This window comes from Taeniopygia guttata, chromosome 3 (assembly GCF_048771995.1).
Source record: "Taeniopygia guttata chromosome 3, bTaeGut7.mat, whole genome shotgun sequence".
Lineage (NCBI taxonomy): Eukaryota > Metazoa > Chordata > Aves > Passeriformes > Estrildidae > Taeniopygia > Taeniopygia guttata.
The window spans coordinates 50,595,423-50,620,854 of record NC_133027.1 but is presented as its reverse complement, the minus strand read 5'-3'; the positions used below and the strand labels follow the sequence as shown (position 1 = coordinate 50,620,854).

Here is a 25,432-nt window from a genome sequence, read left to right as displayed (position 1 = left end):
CTGAAAATTTGTGATTTTAATTTCAAAGCAATTTACAATGTAGATATGCTTGCAGAAATACTGCTGTTGTTTTTTGATAGAATGTACACATGCCTAATGTCTTAATTAGATAGAGGAAATGGTCTGCATTCTCTTTGAACAATGTTTAAGTATTTGCATTTGGGTTTTTTAATAATATTTGAATTTTATTAAATGTGAAAGCAAGTGTGTATAAGAAATATTGAACTTATTTTTGGCTTTAATCAAAGGAAAATGCTGCTTTCACAGGTTATGCTTCAGCTTAATTCTACTTCAAGCATTATCTTTAACTGAGTGGGGAGAAAAAGGGATGTGATTTCTGAACCTGGATCCACAGACTGCTGGATAAAACATGCTCCAGCTGACTTTAGTGAGACAGCATCTGCCTAGCACTAGTGCTTAAGCTGTTACTTTATATTGTCATTTTCCTCTGTTCAGTCTGCCAAGAAGGTGGAGTTTGTGTCAGAAAAAAAAGAGGTGGGGAGAAGGTCACTGAGAAATTGAGTCCATTCACTGTCTGGAGCATCACATTTCACAATTATTACCTGGGGATGTGGGATGCTTCCACTTACAGTTTTATTTATGTGTAAGGTTACATGAGTTTCCCCTCATACTCTGCTGCTGCTTTCCTAGAGTATCAGGATACTCTTGACTGAGGCAGCAGTGGAACACAGATTGTCACGCTCCTAATTCCTATCCCAACCCGAGAAATGTAAGAGGTGACAAGCTTAGCATCTCAGAGGTTTTTCCAACCTTAATGACTCCATGTTTCTACTCTCATGCAAGTCACCTTAGTATAGGTACGCTCCCTTGGGACAGGGGAACAAAGGCACGGGAATTGGACCAGAGCCACTACATCCCACCGCTCTGCATGATTGGGCCTTGCAGGTAGCACAACAGACACTTGTTAAGAAGATGGACTTGGGGTGTCCTCAGGGAACACTGCATTGCCAAGCTGAGATCTACATAAAAATAGGGGATTGCTTCAGCAGCACTAAATGGCACAAGCTGGTATTTTGGTGTTTTGGTTTGGTTTGGTTTTTTTTTTGTGGGAGGTCCAAACCAGGCATCATAATTTTTCAAGAGATTTTTGAAAATCTGAAACAAATACTGCTCTGGGTCTAGAACTGTATACAGAAGCAGACTGCGGCTGTAAAACATTGTTGGATAAATAATAAAGCATTAACAAGCTAAAATTTATTTATAGAGTAAAACTAGTGGCTTCAGTTTGGCCTGGTTTCCAGACAGATACACTGTGGTCATTTGTAGTGAAAAAGCTTTACTAATTACACTCAGTTTATATAAAAGTAACTTAAAATCCAATCACAACAATGAAAGTGTCTCAGGTTTTGCTATCTGACTGCTTATACTTGAGCACAGTTGGTTTTTTTCTTCCTGCTCTGAGCAGTAGCACTGTCAAAGCACAGATGTCCCAGTGGGGACACCTTGGAAGACACAGTCCTGTGGTTGGAGGGGATTCAGCCAGGCTATCTGGCTGCGTTCTGCCACCCTCATCTTGGCCTTTTTATCTTTTTTTTTAATTTGTGGTATTGTTCATGGCTAGACAGGAGATACCTAAGAAACTGTAAAGCTTCCATGAATGGCAATAAAAATTACATAAAACCACCACAGTGACATTTATTAGAAGATAGAAGAACAGTTACCACACCTTTTCCACGCATGTAGCTTCCTTGCAGGCATGATATGCCTCTGGATTCTTGCAGCTGCATTTCAGGACAGCACCATAAACCCCAGAGCTTAGCAGTCATGAGGCTATTTTTCTTCTCACCTGCAGCTAGATACCTTCCCCATCTTAAAATTCAACTTCCTTACAGCTCACCATATCCTCCTGTAAATATGCTAAGTGCTCAAACTAATCCAACAAAATAGTATGCTACAAAGTTACACATAGTCAAGTCCTTTAAAGAGGTCTCGAACTAAGCTGTTTATATGTTTCTTTGTCTTCAAAGTTTTGCAACATACTTTAGCCTTTATCATCTCTTCTAATATTCATGTTTACCTACCATGCATCTCTCTCACAAATATTCTTTGATATTGATGCTGGCTTCAGGGTTGAAGACTGAACACTTTCGCTGAGGTGGTAGCAATGAAAATTTAGTTCCTGCTTTGGTGTTCTGCTGTAAACCAGTATTTGTGGCTTGAAAATGCTTCTGACCTTTCACCATTCAAGGACTTCTAGCAACAGTCTGAAGATTTTGACAGGATCTCCTGCAGTTTTACTGTTTGGGGTTTTTTATTTTGTATTTGGTAACATCTAAAGTTTGTGTTTCTACAACTCTGCCTACAGAACACCCACTGACACTCTGAAGTTAAAACAAGCTGGTGAGGAATGCACATCATGTCAGGTCTTCAGTGAGTGTGCAAGGGCTTTATATAGATAAGAAAGAGGATGAAATAACAACATGCAGCATTTCTACATGCTCATTGCCAGTACTTCTGAGGCCAGATTTACTGAGTACATTATGAATACCAAGCTAGGCATAAATAAAACATGTCTTGTGCTGAAACAAAATATATAATTTTGCGAAGAGATAAAAGCTGTTCTGTGATCACCAGCTACTAATTAAAAATGCATTGGGTCAGCAGGAAATGTTTGAATACATTTTTATTTATTGATCGTGAATGTCTCCACACAAAACCAGAACCAATCCTGTTTCACCTCACCTCCCTAAACTATCATGTCCATCATAATCTACGATGCTGTCTGAAGCATTGCTTTTCTACTTTTGGTGGGTGTGCATTTTGTAATCTTGGTATGGCTATACTGAAGTTAAAAGCTGTCCAAGTGCTTTCTCCTTCTCTTTGTTTTTGTCTGACAATGTGGATTGCTGATTGAGTCAGGGTCTTGTTCAGAAAGTAGTTTACATGGGGACCACTGGGCTGCAGTTGCAAGCAACAGTAACAGAAAGACTGCAATTGCAGAATTATCTTTTGAAGTATTTGGAGCAGACTCAGAGCAGCGTGGAGAGGGGATGCGCCTCTTAACTGGGTTTTAGTTATTGCTGACGGGAGCATTTTGTTCACAGTCCTGTGGCTTAAACTTTTCGATGTTACTGTGGATCTTTTGGTGGAACTGATCGTTCAAACGCATGTAATGATTCTTCTTTATTTCCACATCGTTTTCTTACTAAAACAAACATAAGTAGGGGAAAACAGTGATTTTATTATGAACTCTATTTGCTAAGGTCAGCGCATACTGGCCTTGGGTATTTCCCGTGCAGCAACTCTAGAGTCAGACATTTCGCTTTCCTTTTCCGATTACCTTTACACCACGCTAAGTGCTGTCAGATCAGCGCTTTCCCCGGGGACAGGCACACGCCGCTGCCCACCAACCCCTTCCCCGAGCCCGGGGTGAGCGGGCGGCGAATACAAGTCCAAACGCGAGCCCAGAACCACCTCCGTGGCTCGGCGGGGCCCCAGCGGGGCGCGATGAGCTGCCCCGGGCTGTGCTGGGCCGGGTTGGCCCCCGCCGCAGCCCCTCGCTGCAGCTCGCCCGTGGGCCGGGTTATGTAAGCGGTTCGTCCCCGAGCAGCAGCCGCCGCATCTGCGGCGCTCCCGCCCCTGTCCCCGCCCCGCTGCCAGCGCCGGAGAGGCAGGAGGCGGCGGCGGCAGCGCAATAGAGCAAGTTTTGTCTCCGGCGAGGGGCGGCGGGGTCCCACCGCGCTCGGCAGCGCCGGCAGCATGGCCGCGGCGCCTCTGGGGCGGGCAGCAGCCCCCGCCGCCGCAGCAGCGCTCCGCTGAGCTCCCGGGCAGCGGCAGCGGGAGCGGCCGCCTCCGCCGCCCATCCGGGCCGCCGGCCCGCCCGCCGGAGAGCGGCGATCCCCCGGCCCGGCCCGGCGCGGCACCATGTGGGGCGGGCTGCACCCCCAGCCCGGCTTGCGCGGCTACAAGGCGGGTAAGGAGCGCTAAGGAAGGAAGGGGCTAGGGCGGGGGAGGAGGCAAAGGGGCCCGCGCCACTTCCCATCCCCTTCCCGGGCCCGGCCCGGCTCCCTCCCGGGTCCCCGCCGGAGGGAGCGGCTCTGTCCCCGCCGTGCTCGGCCCCTTCCCCGCGCCCGGCGCCCGGAGCGGACGTGGCGCCCCGAGGGGGCGCGGGGCCCGCCCCGGTGCCGCTGCCGCCCGATCGGCCCCAGCCGGGGGCTCCGCGTTGCCTTAGCTGGACCTTGAAGCGGATGACAAAAGCTGAGCTTAACCTACATAATCCGTTTCCATGTTTTGAGCTTTCTCTTCCATCCCCGATTTATGTTAGTACGCCCTTAAGTAGAGTCTGGAAGCGTGCTGCTCTTGGTGCTTTTTCGTTTTAAATTTAGACCGGAAAAAATGGGTCGAGTCCTGTTTTTTTTTTCTTCCTTTTTTTTCGCCACCACTTTTCTGTCTCTGGATTAATTAGAGCCTAGCTCCTGCAGGCTGGCAGGGATGCGTTGAAATGTTAATGCCTGGAGTTAGATTGTTCCAGGGGAAACACCTCTGTGCAAGCGATGGGCTGACTTCCCCGTCACGGCTGTCAAACTGGCAGAGCAAAACCGGTGCATTGGCTGCAAAGCCGTGTATGAGTGTTGCTTTTGGGCAGGTAAGGCAAAGTACCGGCTCTGTAGGATGCAATGCCTTTTTTAGGATTTGAAAATACTACCGACTGTCTCACCTGTCTTACTCTGGCAGGGCTTCTGCAAATATTTTGTCACGTTTTGATTTATTGAAGCAATTGATCACAAGTGGAGGTCTGCGGTTTGGCTGTGCCATTACAAGTGCAAAGTGGTGCTGTTGGAGTAATTTCTCTCCTCTAGAAATTTGGATTTATGTTTAATTTTGAGTTCACAAAAGATGACTGGATAATGTGTATACAGTTAGCTGACATATTTAAATGGCAAGATTGTTTTGCTTACGACTGACTGGGTTTTTCTTGCAAATACAAGAGCTGCTAAGACATTCTCAGCAGCTGCCTGAATCTCTACAAGTAGGCTAATGTTCATCCCTATAAGGTGAAAGAAGGCATTGTTGTTTTTTTTTTTTCTGTACTGTGATTAAGTTATGAATTTCTATGTATAATACATTTGCCTTGTTGAAGCATTTTTTAAAATTATTTAGTGCTTCCTGCAGAAGAATGGAGTTACATTAGCTTTGTGCTACAGCTTGCAAAGATAGTAGGTATTCTGAACAGTAGGTGTGGAGATTTCAGTTAATGTGATGGAAACTGCAGGAATTTAGTGTGTTTCAGTTCCTGATTATTTGTGTTTAGGACAGGAATACTAAAAGGTTATATCATCACCATATACTCTGACACTAACTTCAGACCATTACAAAAGTTGTTGGTGTTAATTTTTCGCTTGTTTCTGAAAACTTCAGATTGTGACATATGATACATTGTTTTCCCTTTTGTTCGGAGTCAAATAAAGTGTTTTAGTATTGTGTTGAATTTATCAGCAATTCTAGTGAATTATTGGATTAATGTTTTGTTTTGCTTGTTTGTCAGAACTGTAAGACTTGAGAACAAATTATGTGTATTGCTTCTAGTTCCTCCCCCTCCATTCTTTTCTTTTGAACTTGTATTAACCCTGAGTGTTTAAATATAGGTCTTTGTAAGCAGTAGAAGTGTAAGGTAGCAAAATTGGTAGAAAAAGGATCTAATTTGAGATAAGATAAACTAACAGAAAGTGGTGGTTAATTAGAAGGCAAGTAGGTAGAGGTTTAACCTTGAGGGATGATGTGTGCATTATAATTTCCAGCTGAGGACTGCCCTCCTTCATCTGTGCTACTGGGAAACAGTTGAGAAGCTGTTTTGTGTGGCTTGTAATCTGTCTGAAGATGTGCAAGTTAATTAGTTCCATACAGGTATTTCTATTAGAGGAATGACAGCTACTAAGTTCCTGTGCTAATGTTACTGCCATGTTCGGTGTTTTTATTTTTGTTGTAAGGAAGCTGTTCATAGGAAAAGTATTTTGTAGCAGAACAGCAGTGTCCTCCTAGGAAGCAAGAGTTTAGGCACTTATTTCTTAAGCTGAAGGAACCTTTCTTCTGCTAAGGTATGTTTTAATATTTCAATGCCAGCTACTTAATGTAGAGTCCAGTTGGTAGGGGAGTTAATGACTTGATAATTCTTAATAAACCATATTTTTATACTGAAAAGCCTTCTGTTTTGTTAGTTGTACTTTAGTTACCTATGCATATGGGTATTTAAAAGTCTTACTTTTGAAAATCACTGAAAATCATACAATTCCCTTACAAAGCTAGGTGCTTACTGAGCTATTCTAATTACACTGGGGAATTGCCAGTTTTTTAGTAATAGATGCAGATTAATTCTGGTTATCTTAAAATGTAACAAGCAAGGACACTTATGGAGCATATTTAATTTGTGATCTTCAGTTTTCCTCTTTCTTCTCTTTTCTACATGGTACTTGCTTTTTGGTTCAATAGGAGTGCCTTCTCTGAAAAAAAAAAAATGTTTGAATCCCACTCAGATTTTTTTTAGGTACAGGCTTCTTGTATAATCAGTGAATTTAATGACAAAGTTTGCTGCTCATGCAAAATAATTTCAGACCCTTACAGTCTCAGTGCCTGTCCTGAAAAATTAAATTTGAAATGTGTATGATTGACTTAAGTCTTTCAGTCTGCTTGTACACGTGACTGTTTATGAAACCCTTGCAGCATAATTTGTACCTCTGTAAAGACAGCAGTTACTTATGTGCTGTAGGAATTTAACTGCAGTGAAGGGCATACAGCATTTTAATCCCTTTGCTTATTTATCGAGACAAGCCTTTGAAATGCACACTTGGTTAATAACTTTTAAGACTATGAAAGTGCTCATCTAGATGTGGTTAGGCCATGTGTGTCTAACAGATGCCTGTGGAAAGTGAAAGAAGCACTCTTGGAAATGAAGTAACGCATATTTATTACTTTTAGTAAACTGTGCCACCTCTAGTCAAGCTTCTTTCCATTGTCCATTATTGCCTGTTGGTAATATTGGACATCAGAAGGATTTTATTGACACTCCCTAAAAATACTAGCCTGCACCCCTCTGCTCCTGGATCCCTGGCAGTGTGTGATTTGCCCTGCTTTCTTTGTACTTGAGCCTGACCAGCAGCATGACACACGTGGGTCTGAAAGATTATTTAATGATGTCACAAGCAAAGTGGCAGCAGCAATAAGGTTCCAACACATTGTAAGGCCCATGGGGCACTGCCTTCTTGGGGTACATGTGGGCTTCTCAGGCAGCTTCCTAGCTCACCCAGGATGGAGAGGATGAGGCTAATGACACTCATTTTCATCCTTTGAGGTGGAGGAAAAGACAGAAGTCTGGTGGTTTTGTTTTTGTAACAAGTTTTCTTGCTCTGCTATTGGAGATGTGCTGCCAGGGATGGTACAGCTTTGGAAGTATCCTGAAAAGGCAGGTTTATCTTTACAGGCTATGCAAGGCAATAAATGGTGAGTTAGTCCAAGCATAGATTTCAAATTGGTTACCAGTTATAAGTGTATAAATGTGTTTGTGTGTGGTGCATTATAAAGCTTTTACTTAAAAATGTAATGTTCCAGCTGCAAGACTGGCTGCTAGAATGGTCTCTGCTGTCTTTCACAGATCACTGTGGGGTCAAATGACATTCTGTGTTTGAGTGATGGTGAACAGGAGCTACTTGCTTCCCTTCAAAAACAACGCCTTTATTTTTTCCTCCCTCCAGGCAACTCACTTTTATGGATATAGCATCCACTCTTGTAATGTGTGCAGAACACTTATGTCTTTACTGCTTGGCAAGAGAAGAATGATGGATGTAAGGGTGTATTATAGTGTTGGGCTTGGAGCTTAGCAGTTATTCTCCTGTATGTTACACATCAGCTGTCTTGTGGTTGCAGTAATTCTTTGCTTTTAAAATTTTAATTCAAGGAAGTAGTTATTACTTTAATCATTTTAGGAAGAATGCCTATGTTTTAAGGAGTTTTACAGAATAAATATGTAGTAAAAAGTAGCCTAAGCCATTCTGTCTGTCCTAGTGGGAGGTGGTGAAGGAAGTGCTAATAGGAAAATAGCACCTGTAGATTCTTCAACTAATGTCTAGAATTTATGTTAATCCAGTATTGTTTCCTGAAGTGCAAAAATATTTATGCTAAGATTTTAGCCAGGCACTTAATACCTGTTAAAGGACCCATGTATTTCAAAATATGATGCATGGTGGTAAGAATAGCTGAAGGCCTCCTAAATTGCATGACTTGAGGTTGTAGCCAGAGGTGATCATCTACCATTGCTAAAAGCAAAGCTTGTTTGTTGTAGACAAGTTAGTTAAGGAGAAAAGAGATAGTACTGTTCTTGTTCAATATCAACTGTTCTGTCTTCTGTACTCTTTGGATGCTTGTTTTTTACATGCAACTTGCCTGTGGTTTAATAGTTAGAGAGTTAAACTAATTGTCATTTCCTGTGCTGGTGGTTCTTTGGCTGAAAAAGTGCTGACTTGCTTGTAGTTGTCAGTAATCTCTTGGGTAGCCAAATGTGTCTTAGAATTGTACACTGACAATGAAATAGTCTGATTGTGGTTGTGATTAGCCTTAAAACACGTTCAGGCGTATTCACTGTGATTCAAAAAGTGGCTTTCTTACTGACATTTGCCTTGGCTCACTACTCAGTTGCTTGCTGATTCCAATCCTCAGTGAGATGGGAGAGAAAATAGGATGGAAAAGCTCATGTTGAGATGAAGACAGAGAGATTGCTTGCCAGCCACTGTCACAGACAGAACAGACTTGGCTGTGGTGTCAGTCCATGTCGACTTCTCTTCATACTCCTTCTTTGTGCTGTTGCCCTGCTCCATCCTGGTCTCTCTAGGGCCTTACAGGAGCAGAGCTCCTGCTACTTCTCCTCTGCTCCTGCTCTTTCCTCTGGGTTCGCAGGGCTGTTCCTCACACTCTTGTTCTCCCTCACTCATTGCTTATGGGGATTGTTGCTGTTTCTGAATAAATGCTTTCCCTGAGGCACTGCCATCATGGCAGCGGGGCTCAGCTGGACCTTGCTGTGGCTGCCTTGGAGCCGTCTGGAACCGGCTGTGTCCATTGCCTGGCAGCCCCAGACACTCCTCACACAGGCCTCCCTGCAGGAGGGCAGCTGCACTCTATAAAACTTCTTCAGGAGGAAGCCATTATATGTTGATACTTCTTTTCTGGAATAATACTAAATATAGCGTCCTGAAGTTTATTCCTGCCAGCACTGAGGGAAGGTATACTGAAGTATAAGTTCTGGGTTCTGCTTTAGGCTCCTACATGAAGTTTCTTGCTGTCTTGGGCAAGTTGAGGAGGCACTAAATGTGGCCTGTGGGTCATTGCAGATCAGCTGCAGAGGCCTAGAGGTGGATGGCTGGAGGAGAAGAGAAGAACTTGCAGCAGGGAATAGCTCATGTAAATATGCTCACAAGTGTGTTGGTCCTGACACATTATCCCTTATATTCCCCAGAACTGCTGAGCCCTGTGGAATTGCCCCTGAGGATGCGAGCTTTCCCTGGGCACTGTGCTCCACAGCATCTGGCTGTGTTGCCTGAGTGCGAACATCCTATTGATTGCACAGCCACGCTCAAGTGACCTATTTCTCTGCAGCCGGCCGTGCCGTAAATGACACTGCATCTTTCTGTTCCTCTTTCCCCGGGGAGCTCTGCTGCTTTTTGAGATTGAAAAGGCCCATCTGTAAAAGGAGTCAGTAACACAAAGAAAAGAAGGCTGGCTTTTGAGAATTTTTAATTATTTTTCTTTAAAGGTGTAATAGTCTCTGAAATATGGGAAAATATGTCAGGTAAACTCCTCTTTTTGCCTGATGCGGTATGCAGGTGGATTGCAGGGCATGATTTCATTTTGCAGCTAAAATAATCTAGTGGGTAGTTACTTCCACCTTTCTGTGTACCTCCACTCATATGTCTCCCATGTACCCACCCTAGCACTTGCTCAGCCTTACAGCAAACTAATTGGGGAAGCTGGACCAGGAAAATACTGAAGTTAAATAATGAATGAAGGATTTACAGTTGCCTGGTGTCAGGCACCTGATAGGAATCTGTCTGTTTCACTGCAGGAAACATCTATCCTGTTGTCTGGCAGGTGTGGGATATTTAGTGACAAACAGACTAGCTCTTCAATCAGCTGGTGGACAGTGGAAAAGTCTCCCAGCACAGTCTTGGTTTGCTGCTGCAGATGACATCAGGAAGTATATAGTTAATCCCCAGACTTACCAGGAAGGTCAAGGAAGGTTAAGTGAGGATCAGGAAAAAGTGACATTAATTCCATTGGACAGTGTAACTTCCACCAATTAGTGGACTCACAGGTTTAAGCATGTCCAGAATAATGGATAATGACTGAAGAGGTGGTAGGAGAGTCTCTCAGTCTTGCTGAGGAAGGGCAGTGCAAATAGTGTCCAGTAAAGGTCTTAACTGCCTCTTCGTTTCTTAAAATATCTGAAATAGACCTAGCAAATGCAATTAAAAAACAAAAAGATGCTTTCAACTTTCTGATTAGTTAGAGACCAGTGGTGTGGTATTCAGACGAGACACATTCTTGGATGCTCCTGGAGTCAGATCTGAGATTCCTTATAAGGTATCCTTATGTTTTTAATGTTTGTTTTACTCCTTTCCTAGCATAGTTTCCAGATGGTGTGGAAAGCTGCAACTTTTTTGAATGTTTCAAAATAAATTAACTTTTTTTTTTCCAAGCCTGTCTTTCTTGTAAGATAGTGTCTTCTCTCCCAAATGCCTACCTTTTGGCAATTCTCAGTGCCTCTGGAGGTATTCTTCTAATTGAGAATTAGTGCTTTGTATAAAAGTTCAGTGGCTAACACTGATCAAAGACATGGTGGTTCTGCAGGTAATAAGAAAAGAAAGTATGAAATGTAGTGATCTAAGTAAAAGAACAAAAAGATATTGGAAATACCATTGCTCAAAACTTCATCATTTTTGCTACTTAGCAAAACCGAAGCTAACAGTTGCAATCTTAAATCCTTTCTGTTCTCTTCATCATATAAAATTACCAAACTGATTGAGTAAAGGCTTTTGTGTGGTTGGTAGAATTATTGTAATGCAAAGCTTTATATTGAAAGTGGTTGGAGTTGTGAAGATCGAAACACAAGAAGTGCTGGTTTTGACTGAAAGTGTCCGGAATAGAGATGATGGTGTATTGAGTGAAGGATTTTTTTTTTTAACTACTACTTCTCAAATTTCCAGGGTATTATCCTTCCTTATATTGAATAGGTGTGAGAGGAAGCTATAAAGGTAAGTGTGGGGAGAAGTTGTGCTCTGTGATATGGGCACTGGAAGTTTGTAAGGAAAATGTCTTCATGTTTTACATAAAGACAGAATTTAATCCTTTCCACTGAAATGTAACAGTGTGGGAACTCCCTTACTTAGTTGTGTTATTGTGTGCATACTTCTGTTAGCATGCACTAAACCCATAGCTGGAGGCTCAGTTTTCTGATACTTGCACATTAAAGTAGGTCCTGTTGTGTTTATAATGCACATTAGACCTATTTAACAGTGCTAAGGTTTTTTCCTTCATTTTTCATACTTGAGCAGAATATTTAAGTGAACTTTTATTTTGGGGGAGTCTCTGTCTTCTCCATTTATTTTAGTGTCAAGTATATCTTTAGAACTTATATTTGACTACAAAGGGGAGAGAAATTATGCACTTTTCTAAAGTAAGACTGTTAGACTCTTATTTGTTCCACTTTGCAAAGTGTGGGAGCTACTTAAAATCACTTAGTATTTTTTGACTTATTTTAGCAGTTAGGATTACTTCACTTTTCCCCACACACAGAGGAGATTGAGTTAAGCCTTTAAACAGTGAGAGAGAGGACAAAGGTAATTCTGTAAGAAAAATGTTAGCATGACAAACAGCTTGGAGAACAACTTACCTGGTTTTGAATACCAGTAAAGCTAAACTGGTAGAAAGGGTGAAACAGATGATAACCTATGAGCTTTAATTTTTTTTTTGTAGGAGGATTCAGCTGATCAACTACATGTGCACAGCTTTTTTACCATACTCTGGGAACTGACTGCATGTCCTGGGGGCTTGCTGTTTAAAGTTTATATTAACTTTAAGTATAACTTAATGTGTTTATTTTCCTAGATGTTCCCCTCTTCATACTTCAGCTGATAAACTTTGCAAGTTTAAAAGGTATCCTTCTCCTCTGTAGTTGCTATATGGAAGTGAATAGAAACTAGGAATATAATTTTGTGTTTCCATGGGGTGAATAGTGCATTGAATCCAAAAACAAAGAGGCAAGCCAGCATAGCAGGCATGAGGTAATAGTTGTGGTCTGTGTGCCAAACATGAAATAAGAAACATCTGCAGTTTGTATTTTGAAGTTCTGTTTTATGCAAATGTTCTATCTGGAAGCAGAAAACTCACAGGAGAGTCATCAACAATTGGATGGAGTTTTTGGTCTTGCTTCTGTCAGTGATGAAATGAAAGCAAACCTCTTTCTTTCCTGTCGAGATTGGAATTTAATAATTAGTTTGATGCTAAATAACTACAGCTAAATGCTGTCTGTGAATGAATTAAGGTGCGTTATGAATTTGTGTTTGGTTTACATACTTTCTAGAGTAGAAGTCAGGGAAAGCAAAGCCCAGTATTACATACTTGTGTCAGTTTAAGGATTTTGCCACCTTTTTAGTTAACAGTTGAACGGTGTCCCCACAACTCTCTGCTAGCTGAATGGATTTTGTCCTCCTCGGTGAAGGCAGCCAGAGATTTATGCATATCTTGCTCCAGTTTAGAATCTGCCTCATTGTGCAGTTTGGCAATAGGATAAGCCTGGTTGCTGCTGAGCATCAGACCTGTATGTTCCCACTCACTCCCTGGCACTGCTTCTTGCCTGACCTCTGGCTGAGCAAGCTTATAAAGTCGAATTAGCAGATAACCTTTTCTGTGAGTGAGGACAGTTTGTTCCTGAACCACTTGCTGTAGGCTCTGGAGTGGCAGGGCTTATGCTGGGGAAGCGGGATGAGTGTGTGTCTGGGCAGGGTGAGCAGCCTTTGCGTAGCAGATGACCAGTAGGTCCAATTAGCTCTGATGTCAAACAGTGTTCCCAGCTCTGACCCATTTTAGCCAGTGGCACAGGCTGGCCAGCTGGACTATTTGATGGAAAGACAGAGCTGTTCTCATCTTACTTCTGTAGGCTCTGGTGAGGGGTTATAGAGAGTGAGCTACCTGATTGTGTCTTTAAACTGCCATGGCAAGGTTCTCAGAAGCTCATCCATCCAATTGACTTATTTATTATTTTTCGTTGCCAAAATTCCTTTAAATTGCATACTTTCCTTCACGGTAAACCTTGTAAATTGTTGTTGTTCAGTCCTGTGCATGTTTTTAAAGTCATAAAAATCAGACCTTGTGATGGTTCACTTTGAAAAACTGTTTTGTGTAGAAGACAAATGTTTTATAGTTGTAATTATCTGTGATGAGAGATTGTACATTTAGCCACTTCTGGGGGGGGGGGGGAAATCAAAACTGTTTAACCTTTATTAAGGAATTTTAGAGGCAAAATTGGTGACATAATCTACTTAAAGTTTAGCTCTCAGGAGAGAGCTAAACTGAAGCACAAGTTTATGTTCCTTAAAATATGACCATAGCCTTTTTTTTGCAAAAGCAGTTTTGTTACTGCCAGTCAGGTGTGTATTTTGAGTGAGTATATATGAGGATTGTATTTTGAGTATTTTCTTCTTAAGGTTTCTTTCTTCTACTTTATTTTTTTCCTCTAATATTTTACATTTTTCTCTCTGTCTAGTAAGTGAATTCTTTTGCACATTAGTAATATGGAGGACAGACATAAGCCTTTGTATACCAGGCAGTGTTATCAGCCTCTATAAGAAAAAGTGTAGATAAAAAGGTCTGTCTCAATATTCTTCGGTTTAAACTCTCATATTCCTAGTTTTCTTTCTGTTTCCCTCTATATCTGTACATTTATATTTTTCTTCATGCTTAGAATTGTTCTAATCTGTCTGTAACTGGAAAGCTATGAGAACTTAGTTAAATAGCTTGCAGGCTCTGTCAAGAAAGCACACTAATAAAGTATATGAGTCCTTGGGATGAATCATACTTCAGCTATCTGACACTGAAAGTACTTTTGAGAAACTGAAATTTAAAAATTAAATAGTTCAGGCTGTCATTTCATCCCACTTTAACCTGCTGCGTATTGCACTTTGATGAAACTGCATCATCCACCTACTCTCAGCTGCACTTGTGTGAGATGAGGGACTGGGACCTTCTGGTATCTTCGTTCATGGCAGCTGGTAGAGCTGTGAGTTTCCACCACCTCCAGAGCATTTGTAAAAAAAGGATCCTGAAACTGTCATCTGGCCACCTTCCCTGAAAGCATTAGAAACCCTTATTTCCAATGTTCTGCTCACCCTGGAAGAGAAAAGCCTGCATTGAAGACCTGGAGCTTGTTTTGGACATTTATATTAATAAAACTTGCAATTTGTTTTGCAAAAGGACCATGGAGATGAAGTGCACCTAGGAAGTATGTGTCTAGGAGGTTAGGGTTGGGATGCCATTTTTTGTACACTATTTTTGAAAGAATTTATGAAATAGTTACTTACCAAAGTAATTTTTTTTGCCTGTGTCTGGAAGGAGCACTGACACTGTGTCTGGAAGGAGCACTGACATGCCAGGATTTTTTTATTTTGTAAGAATATCAGATTGAATGCCTGCACCTTATCCTTCGCTTCACCTTAGACTGAAGGAGGCTGCTGTCGCACCATTCTATTGCTCACTCTCAGCTTTTTTAAAAGCCCTACATAAATGTGTTAAAGTATGACATCTGCTCTTGTGTCTACTTTTGGAAAGGCTTTTTAGCATTTTGGTTTCCCCTGCCTCCATCGCCTTTTCTTACTGTGTTGTCTTTCCAGCAGTTAAAAAAAAAGAATATTATCCATGAAGGCTTGTTGTGCATGAAGCACACTCCAGAGTGAGATTTTCTTTAATCTTGTGGCAGTAACGATCTTGCAGGTATGATGAGTAAACAAACATTTTGCGACCAAAGTAAGTTTTTTCCCACAATACAGCAGCTGTGTCTTTGAGAGACCATTTGTGGGTTTGTTTGTAGAGTCTTCCTTTTGAAAGGATGTGTGGTTATGCAGCCCTATGGGACAGGAGAGAGAGCAAAAGAGAGGCTATGACACCTTAAAGAACTTACTGAGAAGGGAGGTGTGTGTAGAAGATGCAGCTGGAGTAAATTCAGTAATGTCAGGGGATTATATGTGTGGATGGGAGAACTGGGTTGAAGGTGGGGTGACTTCTTTTAAAATACTGTCATGTGATCTTTGTGTGTAATTAGCAGTGTTTTGGGTAAAGGTACAGATGTTGAGGGTAAACTAATTAACTGTGGCAGTGTCTTTGGGCTGAAGGCTGACTCTCTTTCCTTGAAAGGGCTTCAGGCAGACTTCAGGGCCATCCTAGCGTGAAATATGATTGTACAGCCTGGTCACATCCATGATGACCAGAATGAGCTTTGCATAGTTAGTTTTGATGTTACTATAGAGAGAGATCTTCTTCAGAATCCTTTGACTGTATAAATTTGCACTGGCTGTCATGGGTGATTCACTTCTGGTCACAATCCATGTCAGTCATAATGTGGAATAGAAAAAACAGTATTCTTAGTTCTGGATGTATCTGCTGTGAGATCCAGTTAAGTATTTTCCTGCTGCTTTCCATTCAGTGTCTAGGTAAAATAACAGTATCATAGCTGTCACTTAAAATAATAATCTTTGCATTCAAGCATGTTAGAGGTATTTTAGGAACCAAGTATGAAGAAAGTAATGTTATTATTTTGTGTATGTACATCATAGGGGATCTGTGCATGCCACCGAAATTAGGCATGGTAATGATCCAAAATTAACTGTGAGTCTTTCTGTCAGCAATAGGTGACAGCATTCTGTAACACACAGAAAAAGATAGATGTTTTTGTGGAGTGAAATTTCAACAACTGTTCCCTTTTAATAAGTAATCCACTTCCTGCCCTTTATATACTTAGTTGTAAGGGGATCTGTTTTAAATGCCTAGGCTGGAAACAGAGATCTATGTTGGTATATTTAACTGACCAAATTTAAGGAGGCATTCAACTGTTCATATAAACAAGGCTTCTTTTGAGATTTTTTGTGACCTTATGTGTATTTTGTCATGTTTGTTGGTGGAAATTGCAGCCCGGTAGGATGACACTACTTTTTTTTTCTCCTAGTGAATCCTGTGAAAGGTAGATTTTTCTAACCCAGTGATGAATGATCATAGGCAGATGCTAATATACAATTCAGCAGCACAAATATGGATTAGAAATTTTTGCTTGCTTTTCTTTCCCCACTGTACTTTGGTCAGATGGATGCTGGCTGCTGATTGGCAGGTTTGAGATCAGAGCAGCAGGGTGAGGCAGGTGTGTTGGCTGAGCAGTGTGGGGACTCCTGTGTATCTTCCACTTTTAAACTTGGTTCTTTTAGTGTAGGCTGTCTGCTGTGTGAACGATCATGCATTTGCAGAGAGCTATCCAAAAAGGAGATGGGGAGCACAGAATGGGGTGCATAGCAATTGAGGATTCCTCAGGACGTGGCTCAGAAGATGAGTTTCAAATAAAGAAAGTAATATATTAATTTTTTAATAATGTCTTGGACTAATGAGGTCTATAAGGTCCTAATTTATGGGTTACTTACTGTTCAGGCTTAATATTTGGGTTTGTTTCTACTATTCTTGGTGCTTGTATTTGGCTGTTTATGATACAGCTTTTCAAAGCTGATTGAACTCTCTTTGTCCTGCAGACACTTGCATATTTGTAATGGCCTTCTTTGAAACGGAATCTCCATTAGGTCTGCAAGGTAACACAATTGTGTGAATGTACCATGAAACATTAAAAACTGTGGACTCCTGGATTATGTCATCAGCTATCCGTTTTAGGAAATAAAAAGGAATATGCTTAATGTCAGGGGACAAAGAGAAAACATTTCTTGAAGGACACACCTGAGGCTTGGTATGTCCCTAGGGTGTCTGTGTGTAGATGTAAAGCTGAGAATAGATTATAACAGGGCGTTTTGTGGTGCCTGTTCCTTTCTCTACTTACAGTACCTGCAAGATCCCAATGGGAATGACTGTCTTCCTCCTCTAGTATGTTAACCCTGTTTGTTAACTGAGTTTAGTTGCACTAGGTTGTTGCATATTTTGGGGTATATTGCAACAATATATTTGGTGTTTGGAAAATTTTCTTGGAGTGGAGTGTGGTAAAATGCTGAAGGGACCAGAGAGGTTGTGAAATCTGTGTCCTTGGAGGTGTTCAAGACTCAGCTGAATGGGGGCCTGAGTAGTCTGATCTTGCTTTCAGCTGAAGGTTAGAGTACATGGCTTCTGAAAGTCCTTTCTGAAGTTACTCTCATTCAATGGTACTTTTAGCTTTTATTCCTCAAAGTTCTGCCAGAGTGAAAAGTAGCTCTCCCTTTTGGGTGTTTGTGTGTGGATGGTTGTAGTTTCACATGCTGAGCATTTCTCTAAGAGATATGAAGGGTTTGACTCTTAATACTGTCTTAATGCTACCACTACTCTGTATTAAATTATCTGGTGCATTTCTTTTAGTACCTGTGTAACACCATAAAAGCTGAAATGTCACCAAAGAGTTGTATAGTGGAAAATGGCATAATAAAGGTGAATCAATCTAAATTTCTCTTCTATAAATGTATTTTAAATGTCTTCTAAATCAGAACTGTCTCTGATTTAATTAGCTTGGCGTTCCATAAGTCAGTTTTACTCTTTCTGGAATAGCTAGATGCAGTTTGAGAGGGATGAAATGGAATTCTTCTTGAAAGTAGCCCTGTTCAGAAGGAGGTGTGATAAAACTACTATTCCCAAAGCAGCCAGAGTATTAGTGAAAAATGTGCTTGATGGTAAGAGAAGAAGGAATGTCCCAGTTTCCCCACTAGCTGTGTGCAAAACTGTCACACTTGAGTACATTAGATGATGACACAGAGAGGGTGATATGAAGGATGACACCTGGAGTGGTATTCCATTAGAATCTTGGCTGGGACCCCTATATAGGGTGTGACTGGTGAGTCATGGGCAGGTGTGTTCATGTCTGGCTCTGCTCTTCCCCCTCACCCTTGGACTTGAAAGATACTTGCAGGAATAGTTCAAGAGACTTCTGGAGAGGCAAAACTAAGTTTAAGGAAGAGAAGGAAATACATTGCACAAGGTATGACTGAAGTAGAATGAAGGGGAAGGAGAATTGGGTGATTTTGAATTAGGGAGAGAAAAGGTAGGCAAATGTGCTAAAATGGAAAAAGAGGCAGTAATCTCAACGGAGAATGAAATTGAGGCAAATGAGATGGACAGGCATATTTAAGGCCTTCAAGAACCTACCTGCAAAAAAGACTGTTTTAGATGTCGTGTAACAGTTCAGTAGTACATGCCATAAGGAACTTAGTGTGTAAGTATTTACTGTGCTCCTCAGTTTTCAAGTGTCTTGGCAAGCAGCTGTCACCACTCAAGCTACTAGGTCTAGTGATTTGGCTGCTGTATGGGAACCATGTATGTATTCATGTATGGAGGGGTGGGGTTATATATGTGCCCACATATTTAATTTTTGCATCGTTTTCTGAACTATTTACTGGAAAACAAGTACAGCTGGGAATAGATGTCCTTGCAGAGGCAAATTACTGTTATGACTTAAGATGGACACTGTTGAAAGTGTTTAAATGATCTAAAAATAACTTCATGTAGCGTAAGAGACATTATATGTGAGCTGATTATTCTTCATGAATCATTTCCTGCTGAAAGTGCTATACAAAGCTAAATGCTAGAGGGGGTGTATGTATGTGATTGTGTATAAATGAAGAGCATCCATGCTTTTTTCCATGGTTCTTTATGTGCCTGTGCTGGTTCAGAATATGAATGTGGTGATCAGTATTCTGCTTTTAAACAATGTTCAGATTTAGATACTGGCTATTGGAAATTGTAATGGTGTCCTGGGATTGTACTCTGATAAATTTTCCCTTGAGGTTGGCTGTGAGAATATGTGACCTACTTTAAAAACTCCTTGAACAGAGGAACTAATTGCTGCTCTGAATTGTGTTATAAAATGTAATATTTTAACATTATTTAATTTTAAAAATAACCAAAATGAAACAAACCACTAGATGGATACATGTCTCACAAAGGCAGCTTGTGTGCAGCTACATAAGGAATTACTTTAGGTTTAGTTTTGATGATTTCATTGCTGGCTTTATCACCTAGGTCATGTGGTTTATGCACAGTAGAAAAGGACTGTATCGCACTGGTGAAATCTTCCACTGGTTTCTCTCCTAAAATGAATTAATTGCTTTGTATTTGAAGGCTTGCAATGCAAAATTCTGCTGTGAGTTGAGAGTCAGTTCTAGGATAGGAATCTTATGATAAATGTCTTGTTAAAGAGTGCAAGAAAAGTTTAAAATAGTAAAAATACATGTATTGGAATTTCGGGGAAACTTTCATTTAGCAAAAGGATTTTACTTAACAAAAAAAACCCCAAAAACTTCCAAGACACATACACAGTCTGGCTCAAGTTTTATCTATGAAACGTAAGATTCAGTTTTCATCTTGACAGGTATTTTGTTGCTGACTTTTGTATTGTATCTCCAATGACAGAGTTCTGGCTTTGTCTTTCATAGGCTCAGATTATTCCTCAGTGGGATGGTTACCTGGTACTGAATCCCTGTGGCAGTCCTCAACAATTTCATCAAGCAGTCAGAATAATCCTGTGAGAAGACACAGCATAGCTTCTGACAGCGGGGACACTGGGATTGGTACCTCCTGTTCTGACAGTGTGGAAGGTGAGTTGACACTGCTAATTTTTGTGTTTCTGGGAGAGAAACAATCCAAAACGTTTTAAAGATGTTTTTCACAAGCTAATTGTACTTTTGGAAAGCTGTTGAGCACATGCAGTTTCTTCCTTGCTGGAGCCAAGTAATTGTTTTGGTGAGGGTTGATTAATTTAGTTCTGCATGAGTTGTGTGCATTAACTTGCATCTCTGCCACAAAGAGGGTACTTGTGTTACATGTTTTGATAATTGCAGTTGCAAGAAGTGCCAGATTTATACAGAGGAGTAATGGCCTGTGCTACAGCACTTGATAAATAAGTGGGGAAAAAGCAGAAACTTTTGAGGGAGTTAGTAAAAGGACAATGCTATGTGACATTGTGTGTGTCACATAGTGTGCGTCAGCAAAGAAAGTTTGCTCATCTTGCCATGAGGGAAGCATATTGTCTCTTGTCATCTCCACTTCTGCTGGGAAGCAATTCACATTTTATTGTATGGCATTTGACACACAGTTAACAATCTTTGAGAAGAATCAACAGTGTCTAAAGATTGTCAGAACTTAGTTTGGATTACATCATGATTAGTCAAAGGTGATCTTATCAGGGAGGGGTACAGTCTCTGCAGTGGCAATGTTTCCATGACATTGTCACCCTCCCTATGCAACCTGTCCCTGGAATTAAGCTGGAATGAGAGAAAACTAAACTGTAGTAAGACTTGAGATTTCCTTCTTGCATTGACTTATTTCCCAGTAAAATTTTAAAGGCAGATAATGAATAACAGCAGGACTGTGATACACTTTTTTCCAGCAGCTTTCTATGCCTGATAAATTTTGCAAAAGGGGTAGCTGCAATGAGGAAGAACAGGAAGAATTAGTAGAAATGAAGTAAGGAATGCTGAATCGGTGTAAGACAGAGGGCTCTGTGGAGGGCTGAACATTCCTGAGGAGAGGTCCAAATGTCTCTCTAAAGTCTGTCAGTCCTCTTCTGCACATGAGAAAATCCTTTCCACCCTCTTTCTGTTGCATCTGTTAGTTCATAATTTGCTTTCTGCTTCCTTTCATTTGTAAACAGTTGTTGGCTTTGGGAAAATAAAGGTTTTGCTCAGATATTTAAATTCTTGGATGTAAAACTGAAATAGTAAATGGTTATTAATGCAGAAGTTTTTTGGTATTTTTTTCCCTCGGAGATAAAGCACTCTCATGGTGTGTATTTATATATAGCTTTAATCGCTCCCAGCCAAATGCTGCACAATAGGATTTTAAGATGCAGCGTTTGAATTAAAACCATGCCCTCCCCTCCCCCATTTTGAGGGCTTCCCCATTTGAGGGGTGGGATGAAGGAGAGGAAATGAAACAGCAGCTCCTCATCAGATGTTCTGTTCTCCTCTGTCGGCAAGAGAATAATCAGTTCAGGGCTGGGTGGGGGGAGACTGTGCTAGTGAGGAGAGTAAAATAGAGAGGGGAAAGGTTGCAAGGTTGCAAAAACAGATAGTTCATGAGGTTTGTCTTTGGCAGTGCTTTACAATGGTCAGTTCTACTGCATCCTTAATGTTACACATTTCCCACCACCTTGTTTGAAAAACTTCTAAGTAGCAGAAAAGAAAGTGGTAAAGAAAAAAGGAGGGAAACTTAATGGTGAAATGAAGATTAATGGAAGAATCATATGACAGGCTTGGAAATAGATTGTATGTGTATATTTTTAGTGGGAGGGGTTGTTGGCTATGATAGCTAGTTTTCTGCATCTCTCAAGCTGCCCCCTGCACACATCCACAGAAAGAAAAGAATATCATTGTCATCTGTGGAACTGTCAGGCCAGACTGGTAATTGCAGACTTGATGCTGGCCATCTGCTATCAATGTGATGCTTGGGCAGAAGCTCCTGGGGATTTTTCAGAAGGGAATTTTTTTCACAAGTTGGCAGATTATTACACTTTTTAACAATGCTCAGATAATGAATTGTAGCCTTGCTATTGCCTTTCTGTTATGCCCACTAAAAATAAAAAATACTTAATTTAAGAAATAGAATTAACATCTCCTTTAATTCTGAAGGTTGCACCTGAGTTTGTTTGTACAGATATATAGTGGCTAACAAATAAGCTCATGCAGGGAATGGACTGCAGGTGCATTTAAAATGGATTTTTAATGGGATTTTTTCGTAAGATCTTAAATGTTCTTTCAAATTAATCTTCTTACTCATACTTATTTTGGGAACATTAATTCTCTTTGAAAATGCAGGGTTTAAAAAAAAAAGACAAGTACCTTTTGTGTTTGGCTCAAACCTGTGTGATCTGGAGAGGAGATGGGTTTTGAAAAGGATGGGAGAAAGAAACCTTTAATGTTAAAATGTATTTGGTTGATTGTATATTATGTTGTGCAAAGGCAGGAAAATTAGGAAGTGAAATAGGCAATGGAGCTGAAATTGCATGATGTTGATGTGCCCTGTGGGAGCTGAGGACAGAAATTTATAAACCTTAAATGTGGGGATGTTAGTTTGGGTAGATCTGACACGCTTAATTCAGAGTGCTCTTCATTTAAATATTAAAAGGCATTTTATATATGTTTAAACTACAGTTAATGTGTTTGGGGTTTTTTTTATTTGTTTCCTGTCAGTTTGTGTCCTGTTCTGGATTGACATGAGCTTTTGCACTTCATTTTTAACTACTGTTGTGATACCTGTGCATAACCATTCTTTCAGTAGCATTTACAGAAGAAATACTAAGTTTTTATTTTACGTGTTTTTGAGACTGTTTTTATTTGGGTTACCTAATTAGAGAATCAGGGACTTGGCAGAAATTAAATGGTCTCTAAACCCCAGCAGAGCTCTTTCCTGTGTACACATTCTGAATTTTGCCTTTTGGAACAGGAGGGATAAGAACTGGATATTAGTGTGATAAGATACAGGGCCCATGATTCTTGCAGACCAGAACATTTTCCTTCATCAGATAAGCTTTTTGTGCTGTGGAAAGTCCCCAGTTCTTTCTCCCTTATTGTTACATGCAAGTCATGATTTAATATTTCTGGTTGCAAACTAATAGTGTGAAAATATATAGAATGTTACTTTCCTGGAAGAAAGAGGCTGGATGCAGAGAATCAGAGTTACTACTTTTTTAGGAGTTGATTTTCTGCCAGTTTAAGTTTAGTAAACCCCCTTCTCTAACAACCCTCCAACAATTTCTCTGGAATGCTTAGCTGATAGAATAGGAACTTGTTTTAATGTTTTGAATGTTACACATGGAAAATCAGAATCAAAGTTACTTGGTTTTGCTCTTTCAAGTATTCTTTCTTCCAAGAGGTCCCAAGCATGGTATTCTAGTACTTTTTTTTTTTTTTTTTTTTAATTAAGGAGGAAAAGAAAAGTTAATAACTATAACTATTCAATATAGTGAAGGGCAGAACTGAATTTCATGAGGCAAAATTTAATTATGAAGTATCTTGAGTGGGGTTTTCTTCTGCTGCTAAAGATAATGGAATTGACAATGCATAAGTCAAACATCTAGATTGTGCTATCAGTTTGGGTATCACAAAAGTGCAATAACACAAGGATCCTAGATCTTGATTGCTGGCAGTGCTCACTGTCTACTGTGTTCTGTGATTTTGGAAGATGATGGATTTTCAGTGAAGCTCCTGATTTTAATTGAGTTGAGGTTAATCTCTATGCCCTTGGATCCTGGCAAGGACTGGCATATGTTTGGTGAAGTAGCTTGATTATTTGGAGGGTAGAAAATAATCATGTTTGAAGCATTTTTCCTTGTTTCCTTCCTTTCTGCTTGCCAAGTCTCACGTTAAGAAGCGGTGTCCAGCCCTCTGTGAGTCAGAGTTATTGTGTTACTTGGATATTATCTACCCTGACAATCAGAAATGTGCACTGCACTTAAGCCTGTATTAGTCTCTAGTCCTTGTAAGTGGTATTGCCACAGCTTGCTGGAATGAAATGTCTGTATAGCTGATGGGAATATAAAGATTAATGCTCAGAATTTGGCTGTTTATTTTGGGGGGTTTTAGGATTAAAAATAAATAATAATGAGGGTTGTTTTAGATTCTAGTAGCCTATTCCCAGGATTTAATGAATAGGAAAAAACTATGCTAATAATTTCACACTAAAATAAGATGGAGAAATTGTTTCAAGCAACAGTGACATACTTCATGTGAACTGGTGTACTCTGAATTTGAAACTGGCTTGAACTAAACTAAAGGCACTTACTAGTTTCATACATGAATGTTCTGAGAGAGAAATACTTGCTGCTTTAACTTCATACTTTGCCGTCTTTTGTGACAATTTCTCCATAGGAACAAGCTCTCACAGTATGCTCTGTTTTCCTTACATAAAAAATACCAGCAGGACTTTTCTCCAGCTAGTGGGAGTGTTCTGCGCAGTGAACTTGGTGCATTTTGCCTTCAGCTAACATCAGTAGTGGTTTCTGAGAAAAATTACTTCTGTTATTCTAATTGGAAATAACTCAGTGAGAATAAGTTCTACTTACTTAGAATTTAGTGGCATTCTCTTGGTTACTGTGAAAAAAGTTATTTCTCTCATATAATTATTTTGGAGCTATGTCACTGAGTTGTACCAGAATGTTTAAAAGGTGAGATTTGGGGGATGATCAGAAGGGCAAAAAAACCAAGAAAAATATTCCCAAACTTCAGGGTTGAGATAAAGATAGTTTAATAATGAAAGAAAAAATGAGTGAACATTGTTATCTAAAAGCACCACCAGAAGACTGATGCCCAGTCAGTCTCTGAGCAAAAACTACTTTGGAAGAAACCTGCCCCTCAGTTTCATTGCTGAGCATGACATTATATAGTATGGAATGTGTTTGGTATTTCAGGTCAGCTGTCCCAGCTGTGTCCTCTCCCAGCCTCTTGTGCACCCCTCACTGGGGTGGCAGAGGCCGTGGTGCCTCTCAGTGCTTCTCAGCAAAAGCAGAGACAATGCTATGTTACCAAAACAAGCACCATAGGGGCTGCTGTGAAGGAAATTACCTCTCTCACAACTAGACACTACAATTTCTTCCTCTTACTCCATGTCATTTGCAGCATGCTCAGGTGAAATATCAGGGAGACATTTTTAATGTCCTGTAATCTGTATTTTTGGAGCATGGTGGATATGTGGCATTCTGATGAGAAAAACAAGGAGCATTGTGCAATTCTCTCATCTATACTTAGGTTAATACTTAGGTTAATATCTTGACACCTGGGCATGCCAATCATTATGCATCTTTGCTGAGAGATTTCAGAGGGGACTTTTCACTTTTCCTTGCTACTATAATGTCAAAGAAGACTTCCTGGCCTGTGTTCAGCAGTTCTGTAGCTCAGGATCTCTCAAAGGGCAGCAGGAGTGAGATCAGTTTCAGAAAACCACAGGGAGGAACAGTTGTAGCCTTAGACTATTTTTTTGTGAACACTGGAAACATTCTGTAGCTAGTCAGTATTTAATGTTCATATTCAAGTAGCCTTTGCAGCCTTATCTGAAGAAATCACAACATTCATTTTTAATCCTTTCCATTGTAGACATAATAGTGCACTTAGTGAGAGACTGCAGGCATTTGGGATGTAGGCCACAAGTTTCTTGTAGCCAGAAAAAACCATTGCTGCTGCCTGGAGTTCTAGCTTGGGGCTTGACAGAGCAGATTATT

General features: G+C 40.5%; 1 protein-coding gene across 4 annotated transcripts in view; it reads left to right on the top strand.

The window, feature by feature from the left end:
* Positions 1-25,432, top strand: part of CEP85L (centrosomal protein 85 like) — a 134,786-nt gene that overhangs the window by 26,594 nt on the left and 82,760 nt on the right. For 2 of the 4 annotated variants that reach the window (XM_030267794.4, XM_072926806.1), the window contains one exon: positions 19,656-19,817. In XM_030267794.4, coding sequence (XP_030123654.4) covers positions 19,656-19,817 — 162 coding nt within the window. Of the gene's footprint in view, positions 1-3,430; positions 3,935-4,013; positions 4,607-19,655; positions 19,818-25,432 lie in introns of those variants that run through there. The other 2 variants (XM_030267796.4, XM_072926808.1) reach the window with 2 other exon arrangements.